This window comes from Bos indicus x Bos taurus, chromosome X (genome assembly GCF_003369695.1).
Source record: "Bos indicus x Bos taurus breed Angus x Brahman F1 hybrid chromosome X, Bos_hybrid_MaternalHap_v2.0, whole genome shotgun sequence".
In the NCBI taxonomy this organism is placed as follows: Eukaryota; Metazoa; Chordata; class Mammalia; order Artiodactyla; family Bovidae; genus Bos; species Bos indicus x Bos taurus.
Window position 1 is genome coordinate 142,002,565 of NC_040105.1, and position 10,584 is coordinate 142,013,148.

At 49.1% G+C, this 10,584-nt stretch overlaps 1 protein-coding gene across 1 annotated transcript; it reads right to left on the bottom strand.

The window, feature by feature from the left end:
- Positions 1–2,163, bottom strand: SOWAHD (sosondowah ankyrin repeat domain family member D). The gene has a single exon (XM_027534826.1). The coding sequence runs from the start codon at positions 1,542–1,544 to the stop codon at positions 582–584; it is 963 nt and encodes a 320-aa protein (XP_027390627.1). The 5' UTR covers positions 1,545–2,163; the 3' UTR covers positions 1–581.
- Between the last annotated feature and the right edge of the window lie 8,421 nt (positions 2,164–10,584).

The following is a 10,584-nucleotide window of genomic DNA, read 5'->3' on the forward strand; positions in this document are numbered from 1 at the left end:
ACAGCTTTGTCCTGTGAAAGGAAAGCATTCCGTTTTAATATGCTAAAGAAGTCATTGGGGATACATTAGAAAGGGTCCCCTACCGGTAAGCCCTGCTTGTCTCCGGGAGCAGGTTGACAAGGGCTGGTTCATCCCCCAAAATAACTTGTTAATAGCTAAGTCGGCCTGCAGTTAGACTTCCTCTGGATCACTGGTTTACAGTCTTATCTCATTCTTCTAGCAAATGTTTCCGAATAAACCCAGAGCTTCTGCCTGCCAAGAAATGGCTACTGGAAGCATAACTTTCCTTGTCCCAAGCTTCTGCACCGAACTCCTAAATCCTGTAGTTTGGGGACTTGGCACAAGGACCGCTTGGTGCCTGGTTCCAGCGTCTCTTGGCCGGTGTAGTAGGAGACCTGCGACAGGTGCCTGAGACCCACACCAAGGGGGTCTACTCCTGGCAGGCCCAGCGCCCAAGGCTGCGGCTCGAGCTGAGTCCCGGGCACCTCCCTTTGGAGGGGGCGGCAGGTCGCGGGACCACCCGGGACAGAGGCCTCGCCGCAGCGTCGGGGTCCCTCCACGCTCTCCAGTTTCCGTCGCCTTCAACGGTCCTGGAAGAAGGGGAACATATGGCGGAGGAGGCCTTGAATTTGCGCCACCCGGTTGCCCACGGAGTCTTTCGCCTTGGCTGGCGCCGCCGCCGCTCTGGCCGTCTTCTCCACGACCTGCGCGCCCACTGCGCTCGGGGCGCGTCTCAGCGTCCACGCGGCGGCGTTGCTGCTGTTGTTGTTGGCATTGTTAGGGTCCCCGTCTCGGCCGCCTGCCCTCTCCCAGTCCTCGGCCCCCGACAGCTCCCGCAGGCTCCAGGGCGCGTCGGGCCTCAGGTAGTGACAGGGCCGGTGGCCGCTGTGGTCGCGGCGCGTGGGGTCAGCCCCCAAGGCGCCCACCAGCACCTTGATGACCATCTCGTGGCCCTGCAGGGCCGCCAGGTGGAGGGGCGTGAGGCCGCCGCTACCCGGGGCGCTCACGTCGAGCCGCAGCCCCTGGCGCTGGGCGAAGTCGTGCACTAGGATGAGTTCCTCGTGGCGCCCGTGCTTGGCCAGCCAGTGCAGCACCGAGTAGCCCGTGATCGGGTCGCCCCGCAGCAGCAGCCCCGGCTCGGCTTCCAGCAGCTCCTGCAGCGCCTCAAAGCGGCCTTCGGCGGCCGCCAGTATCCACGCGTGCTCCCGGGGCTCCAGGCACAGCCTGCTACCGCCCGGTCCGTTCGGCCCGCCCGGGGACTGCTCCTCCAGGCGCTCCTCCGACAACCACCCGGCGGGAGCCGCCCCCTGCAGCCCCAGCAGCTCCAGCCGCGCTCCCCGCCGGCGCGCCGACCCTGTTCCCGAGGGCATCAGCCCGCCAAGTAAAGGGGGCTCCCTGGAGGCGGTGGCGTTGCCCCGGTACCTGCTCAGGTTGCCGGCGTCCACTCTCGAGGGGCGGGGCTGCGGGGCGCTCCTCGGGCTCAGCTTGGTCTGTGCGAAGGAGGCCTTGGGGGCCGGCTTGGCGGCCCCTCGGGGCTCGGCCATAGTCCGGCCGCCACGGCGGTCCCAATGTCTAGCGTCGGCTGCCCTTCCCGGGCCCCACCGAGAGGAACTGGCGCTGGCTTTGGGGAAGGAAGCGGCTTGAGCAATTGAGCTCGGAGGGAGGGAGCGAAGGAAGGGAGGAGAGGGAGGGAGAGCGCCAGCGATCCGAGGGAGGGCCCGGGCGCTGCGGGGGTGGGGGCGACGCGGAGGGGTGGGAGCTCCGGCCCGGCCCCCAGGACGAGCCCCTCTCCAGAGCCCGGGGTGCAGCCGCCACCTCGGTCCCCCCAGGTTTCGGGCGTCCCCGCCCCAAACGGCCAGGTGAGCTGGCGGCCACGCCTCCCGCCCGGCTAGGGCAACCGTGGGGCGGGCGCGGGGGCGGGCTGCGAGCGGGCTCCGAGAGCCGCCCGGAGCCGCCCGGAGCCGCCCGGTTGCCCCAAACGCCGGGTTCTCTGCATCCCCACAGCTACCGGGGTGAAGAGGATCCAGGGAACCCCCTCGCCGGCGAACTGAGCTCGGCTTCCAGCCAAGGCCTCCGGGAGCGTGATCCTTAAAGTTCGCTCCCCGCCCCTTCCTTCGTCCTTCCCTCTTATCTCCTCAGAAGTCTCCGTGCACTTTGTCCTTGAGCCGCCTTTGTCCCGTGCCTCGCATTTCGGGGAGGTGGCCTGGCTGCCCCATGTGACTAGGGTTCCCTCGCACTCCCCTTTTGTGCCTTGACCCCTTCCCGCAGTTGCCCCGGATTCCTGCAGAGAAACTCGAGAAAGGGTCCAGGCGGGAGCCCTTTCAGGGAACTGAGGACTATTCCCCTGCTTAGGGCTTCCCTGATGGCTCAGTGGTACAGAATCCGCCTGCTTATGTAGGAGACATGAGAGACGTGGGTTGGATCCCTGGGTCGGGAAGATCCCCTGGAAGAGGGCATGACAACCCCCTCCAGTATTCTTGCCTGGGAAGTCCCATGGACAGGGGAGCCTGGTGGGCTACAGTCCATGGAGTCACAAAAGAGTTGGACAGGACTTAGCGACTAAACAACAGTATTATCCTGTTTCCCCTCCCGGGGCTCCCTACCCAGCTCTCCGCCCTCATCTCCTCTAACCTTTCCTGACTAGACTTGAATCAGTCATTGGCCCGGAACGCCTTACCCTCTTCAGAGATGTATCCTGCTCTCTTCTAGAAGGACCTGCTGATTTCTGGGAATTCATTGTTTTAGGGCTTTTAAAAGAGGAGGCTGTTTTACCTTTTCACTCCTAACATTAGCCTCCTCTTTGTTCTTTTCTTCTCTCAATAAATGGTAGTTCTTGCATCTCCCACACCCTCCCCCAGGTTAGGAAGTTCGGTCAATGAGCAGTGGGGAGCCATAGAAGGTTCTTGAGCCATAGAGGGACACAGCTATGATTAAGGTAGGTTTAAGGAAGTTGATTAGGGGTTTCCCTCATAGCTCAGTTGCTAAAGAATCTGCCTGCAACACAGGAGACCTGAGTTCGATTCCTGGGTTGGGAAGATCCCCTGAAGAAGGAAATGGCAACCCACTCCAGTGTTCTTGCCTGGAGAATTCCATGGACAGAAGAGCCTGGCAGGGTACAGTCCATGGGGTCGCAAGAGTCGGACATGACTTAATGACTACACCACCACCACCAAGGAAGATGATTATGGGAGATGCAGAAAGCCAGGAGACAGTTCCAATAGTCTAGGCCAAAGGGAGGCTAAGCCAGGCCCCTCTACTGGGTCTCACAGTGATGGAAGGTACCAGAGGCTTTTCCACTTTAACCCTCAAATATTTGAGACCAGTCCTAAATATCTGGAGCTTCCCTTCATGACAGCCTATGCATTTATAGTCCATTTTTTGAACATTTTTTTCATGTGCCACTCTGCCAAATGCTTTATATGTGTTATTCTATTAACCTTCCCAAGGATCTCAAGAGCTAAGTATTGTTACTATCCTCCCTTTGCACAGAGTTTAGGCCGCTTGCCCAAGGTCACCCAGAAGGAAGTAGAAGAGCAGGTCTGGGTGATACCATAGCCTTTGTTCTGGCACAGAGGACCTGGCAGTCAAACCAAGCTTATCAACTGCAAATCACTCACACAAGTCCCAAATTCCAGCCAAATGAGTGCACTTGTCCTAACCTGAGCATATCTTGAATTCACCCTCCTCTACCCAAATGTCCTCCCTTATAGCTTCTATTTGGTGAAGTTCTTCCCCCTGCCCTTCAAGGTTGTTCTCAGTTGCCACCTTCTCCACTGAGCCTCCTCTGATTGCCCCTGCCGGGAGTGATCCTTCTCAGTCCCCCAGCCACCTATTTGGATTACTCCTTTGGCAGCCAGAACAGACTGCCCTGAGTTGTATTTCTCTTCCTTAACTCTAATATGCCAATCAAACTAAATTCTTTGATGACTCTGTTGTGCTGCCCTTGTGTGCCTAGTAGGTGAGTGAGAAATACTTTAACCACCTTATGTAATTGTGTGTATATATGTGGCTGGGGTGAGGGTGGGACCGTTACATGCGTGTTGGGGGAGGTGTCTGCCCGCAGAACCTGGAGTGGGGGGAACCCACTCCCACATCTCTGCCCCAGACTGAATCTGCAGGACACCTAAAGCAACTCATAGACTTGGTCAGTTCGTGAAAGAGAAGCAAAAGGTGAACAAGTGGTTGCTTCACTAAGCTGACTAACCAAAGCCACCTCGTGACCTTTGCTGATTCCTCAGAGACCAGGCCCAGAGTGGGCCCCAAGCCTTCAGGCTTTCATTTTCAAAATGAACCCTGACTGACAAGCAGCTACTTCCGTTGCTCTGGAAACTTCCCTCCACAACCTCAAATCTGTAAACACCAAACCACACACACTTCCAGAATATGCAAACAGCTGCAACAATATTTTTTTTTAATCAAAATGCCAGCATGGAGAATGCAGGATGGAAGAATGCTTGGACTATTAATTTTCCTCACCACTAAGCAGGTAGTTCCCTTCCCTATCAGCAGTAACATTATCTCTGGTTCCAGTTCAACGACTGCAAAGGCACAGACCCAGGATGCACGTGCCCTTGCTTAACTGTTGCCAGAGACCAAAGCCAGGGTGCCGCCCTAGCAGCTCTTTACTTAGTAAGTGCTTTGTATAGGTCACCAATTGCATACACAATTCAGCAGAACCACAGCGCCCATCTCTGTTTCAGTAGACAGGGTCTGTGCACAAAGAATGTGCTTGTCATTCCAGTAAAGAAATGCCATCAAGCCATTGGCCACTGCAGCCAATGACCCCCTGCATCCCTCCTCCCTGTGTGCTCTGACTGAAACTCAGGATGGAGAAAAAGAGGATACTGGCCCTAGAGAGTTTAGATGCTTATATAAGGAATACTTTCAATAAGCCCAGGCTCTTACATTTTGCCATACACAGGAAAGGGCTAAAATCACTAGTTTGAGATATCTATTTTGGGGGGGATTAGCAGTAATCTTTGATATTCAAACACATGATTTTACTTTTTCTTCAAGAACTCCATATATCCTGGCTCCTCCTTTACCTCTTTGAAACAGTTCCTCAGCGCTCTCTGAGAGGCCGTCTCCCGGGCTATAGTCCTCAGTAAGTCCGCCGAATAAGACAGAACTCGCAACTTCTAGGTTGTGTGTTTTTCTTCAGTCAACAGGTCTCTGGAGTGGGGCAAAGAGAGCAGAAAGCAGAAGAGATAGTACAGACCCTCCTAAGCCAAAAATGCCCATCCCCTGAGGCAGCTACTCCCCCTCCAAGGGAATAGGGCAAAACCCTTAAAGCCTTTGGAAATGGCCTCTTGAAAAGTTGATGTAGGGTGAAGGTTTGGATTTTGAATGGTGGTGGTGGTTGTTGTTTTAGTTGCTAAGTTGTGTCTGACTCTTTGAGACCCCATGGACTACCCCACCAGGCTCCTCTGTCCAGTGTGTCTGTGGGTTTGTTTATTTGTCCAGGAATATTCAAACTATAAAAACTGTTAATGTTTCCTTGGTCAGGGTTTTCATTTTCCAGATAAGGTTTAGCTGTCAGAGAGGATGGAAGGAGGCAGAGAAACTTTAAGCTGAAGTGTTGAAAATCAACCTTGATGAGGAGTAAAGCTCAGAAATCTTATTGGAGGCTGGTAGGAAATCATAATTGATTTGTAAAAATTTAATTTGCATGCAGGAGAAGGTGTGCAAATTCACCCCAGGAGAAGTCAAGAGCACGTGTATCTGGCTCACAGTGGAGTTTGCCAATGGAGCTCATGGATTCAGAAAAATTCTTGGGGGGACTTCCCTGGTGGTCCAGTGGCTAAGACTCCACACCCCCAACGCAGGGGACCTGGATTTGACCCCTGGTCTGGGAAGTAGATCCTGTATGCCACAACTAAGACCTAGTCCAGTCAAATAAATAAATATAGATATTAAGAAATCCATGGATGTAGAGCAGATTGTGTGAAATACGGGAAGTAAAGTTCCTCAGGGCAGGAGCAGGGAAAATTCTTGAGATTCCAGATATAAATGATAAGTCTCCTTTCCTCCAAAGACCTGTGCTGATATCACCACATGATTCTCAGTAAGAGAGAAAGCTTCTTTCTCACTGAGCAAAAGAGCTTGACTGTGAGTGTGTAAATGTGTGTTCATGTGTGTGTGCATGCACACACTGCCAGACATCACTGCCTCTGGTTGTCATTTGCCTCTTTCCAAGTGTCAGGACCTCCCATGAAGGGATCCCTGTGAAAGGTTTAACATTCTGAATATCTTTTCCTTAGGTTATAGAACAAATCATATTTAGTAAACACTTAAAACATCCTTTTTTTAGTGTTTTGGATTTGCTTTTTCCCCCTTTTATAAAAAAGTATGATCTTACTTTGGGAGCTGGGTAAGCTTGGAATAATAGAAGGTGTTAAGACCAAGCTGAAATCTGTGTATGATGAGAGCAGGGTTTTTCAAAGTAACTGAAGAGAAAGGTGTGGGCAGGGAGCAGAAAGAAATCTTTCGGCCTGAGTGTAAGAAGGAAGCCTGCCTAAGACTCGAGCTGCAATGGCTTAACTGGAGTCCAAGTGTCAAGCGTGGGCCATGAAGTGTGAGGAGAAAAAAATTTCCATTACATCTTTTATTGACGCTGAAGAAAATATCACCTCATTGAAGAGGCCTGAGGTGTTACCATGTGGAGACACAAGAGGGCGCTCCAACCAACTATTATTAGACATTAAGAAAATCAGATTATATTCTTTGCAGCCAAAGGTGGAGAAGCTCTATACAATCAGCAAAAACAAGACTGGGAGCTGACTGTGGCTCAGATCGTGAACTCCTTATTGCCAAATTCAGACTTAAATTGAAGAAAGTAGGGAAAACCACTAGACCATTCAAGTATGACCTAAATCAAATCACTAACGATTATACAGTGGAAGTGAGAAATAGATTTAAGGGACTAGATCTGATAGACAGAGTGCCTGATGAACTATGGACGGAGGTTCATGATATTGTACAGGAGACAGGAATCAAGACCATCCTCAAGAAAAAGAAATGCAAAAAAGCAAAATGGCTGTCTGAGGAGGCCTTACAAATAGCTGTGAAAAGAAGAGAAGCGAAAAGCAAAGGAGAAAAAGAAAGATATATCCATCTGAATGCAGAGTTCCAAAGAACAGCAAGGAGAGATAAGAAAGCCTTCCTCAGTGATCAATGCAAAGAAATAGAGTAAAACAACAGAATAGGAAAGACTAGAGATCTCTTCAAGAAAATTAGAGATACCAAGGGAACATTTCATGCAAAGATGGGCTCAATAAAGGACACAAATGGTATGGACCTAAAAGAAGCAGAAGAGATTAAGAAGAGGTGGCAAGAATACACAGAAGAACTGTACAAAAAAGATCTTCACGACACAGATAATCACGATGGTGTGATCACTCACCTAGAGCCAGACATCCTGGAATGCGAAGTCAAGTGGGCCTTAGAAAGCATCACTACGAACAGAGCTAGTGGAGGTGTTGGAATTCCTGTTGAGCTATTTCAAATCCTGAAAGATGATCCTGTGAAAGTGCCGCATTCAATATGCCAGCAAATTTGGAAAACTCAGCAGTGGCCACAGGACTGGAAAAGGGCAGTTTTCATTCCAATCCCAAAGGAAGGCAATGCCAAAGAATGCTCAAACTACCGCACAATTGCACTCATCTCACACACTAGTAAAGTAATGCTCAAAATTCTCCAAGCCAGGCTTCAGCAGTACATGAACCGTGAACTTCCAGATGTTCTAGCTGGTTTTAGAAAAGGCAGAGGAACCAGAGATCAAATTGCCAACATCTGCTGGACATCGAAAAAGCAAGAGAGTTCCAGAAAAACGTCTGTTTCTGCTTTATTGACTATGCCAAAGCCTTTGACTGTGTGGATCACAATAAACTGTGATCATTTTGGGGGGGTTCCAAATCACTGCAGATGGTGACTGCAGCCATGAAATTAAAAGACACTTACTCCTTGGGAGAAAAGTTATGACCAATCTAGACAGCATATTAAAAAGTAGAGATGTTCCTTTGCCAACAAAGGTCCGTCTAGTCAAGGCTATGGTTTTTCCAGTGGTCATGTATGGATGTGAGAGTTGGACTATAAAGAAAGCTGAGTGCCGAAGAATTGATGCTTTTGAACTGTGGTGTTGGAGAAGACTCTTGAGAGTCCAATGGACTGCAAGGAGATCCAACCAGTCCATCCTAAAGGAGATCAGTCCTGAATACCCATTGGAAGGACTGATGTTGAAGCTGAAACTCCAGTACTTTGGCCACCTGATGCGAAGAGCTTGCTCATTTGAAAATACTCTGATGCTGGGAAAGATTGAAGGTGGGAGGAGAAGGCGACGACAGAGGATGAGATAGTTGGATGGTAACACTGACTCAATGGACGTGGGTTTGAACAAGTTCTGGGAGTTGGTGATGGACAGGGAGGTCTGGCGTGCTGTAGTTCATGGGGTCACAAAGAGTCAGAGACGACTGAATGATTGAACTGAATTGAACTGAAGAAAACCAGAAAGGTCAAACAGATTTCTACCTGGGAATAGAGACATTGCAGGCCCTTAATTGATGTGAATTCAGGTTTCTACCCAGGATCAGGCTGCTCACCTTTGGAGGTACTAGCCATAGGGGCTGTGGTGAGAAGGTCAGGATGTCATGTTGAAGAGAATGTGAACAATCTGGAGAGAGAAGGAAGGTGATGAATAGAACAAAATGTTTCCTTATTTTATTCGAGAGGTGTGAGTTTCTGTAATATGTAAGACTTGCAATGATAATGCTTTATGATTTTCAAAGTGCTTTCATATTTTTAAATTATCTCTTTGACCCCGGGCAGCAAGGCTGTGAGTTATGTAGAGAAAACAGTATTTATAGCCAACTCTCTCACACAAGACTGAGAGAAGTTAAGTGAACTGCCCTGTATCATGCAGCTCAAAAGTGATGGAGCCAGACGTGTGCTCATGCCTCTGTGTCACGCTGCCTTACTCATGTGGGTGCGGTGGGCAGGGATAGCTCTCAATGACATTATTCAGAAAGTGCATACTGTCCCTGGTACTTCCACCTCTCTTTTTGACATCCAGGCACCCTAGGTCCCATCACCTAATGTAGCACTCCCTAATAAATGGACAGCAACCACCTGCTGGTATTGAGCACTTAGGTGCTTGGCAAGCCCCATGCTAAATATTAAACCTGCCTTATCACGCACGAGGATTCACAATAGCCAAAATGTAGAAACAGCCAAAATGCCCATCCAGTGGTGAATGCATAAGCAAAATGTGGTATATCCATGCAGTGAAATATTATTTGGTGACAAAAAGGAATGAAGAAATGATACATGCGACATACAACATAGAGGAACCCTGAAAGCATTGTGCTAAAGTGAAAGAAGCCAGACACAGGAGACTGCATACAGGCTGATTCTATTTGTATGCAATATCCAGAAGAGGCATGTCCACAGACACAGAAAGCATGCTAGCGGTTGCCTAGGCCGGGTGAGGAGAGTTGGGGAGGGGAAGGGAGCGTGGAGAGTGACTGCCAATTGGTTTCTTCTCGGGGTAATGAAAGTGTTCTGGACTTAGATACCGACGATGGTGTACCACCTCGTGCACGTACAAAAACCCACTGAACGGTTCATTTCACTTTATAATGGTGATGTTTATGGTATGTGATTTATGTTTCAACAAAACTGTTACCAAGAGTGCATCATCTCTCTTATTCTTTTTTTCCCACTTAATCTTTATAACAGCTCAGGAGTTGGGGAATAATGAGAACTTGAGGCTCAGAGAAATTAATTGGTCACATTCTTTCAGCTAGTAAATGGCAAGGGAACACATCCAACTTTGCCTGAAGGCAATGCTCTTGCTTTTCTTTCTTTTTTATTGGGGTGTAGTTGCTTTACAATGTTGTAAGGCTCTTGCTTTTCACCATTTCACACTGCCTCTAATGCATTACTCATGTAGAGGATATGGTAAGAACCAATGTTCACCGAGGACTTATTGTGTGCCCAGCACATTGCATTCGTGAGGTGGGTGATGCCTACAACAAGGTAGGCAGTGTTCAAGCAGAGGTCTCTCAACTGTTTTGATTGTACATCTCTCTACTGAAAATATTTTGAGAAGTATTCTCAAATATTTAAATATTTTGTAAAATGATGTACATGTTACTCTATGAATACATTATGTATGTTCTAAAGCACACATCAAAAGGACATTTTAAAAGGATGAGACAAAGATGAAATATTGTTTAAACTTTTTATAATATCTGCAGTACAAAAAACCATTTTGGCTCTCACTACGCTGTCATGAATACATTTTTTCCCCACAGAGAATGTGACTGCATACACATCATTAAAAAAAGCCCTGGGTGAATATAGTAATATGGTAATACAGCTATCATTATAGACTATAATACAGCTATGTGAACGTGTGGATCCAAGTTTAGTTTACTTCAGCACTTGGTTGCAGTGACTGTCATAGATGGGAAAGATGTCTGAAAAACATATACAGCTCTCAATGGAAGGCAGATTCCAGAGGCTGAGTTTACCATGTCATCACGATTCTTTTTCAATTCCACCCCCCAATTATGCAACGTGTTTTGA

Coding starts and splice junctions, on each gene's coding strand:
- SOWAHD (XM_027534826.1), bottom strand. CDS start 1,544: ATGGCCGAGCCCCGAGGGGCCGCCAAGCCGGCCCCCAAGGCCTCCTTC.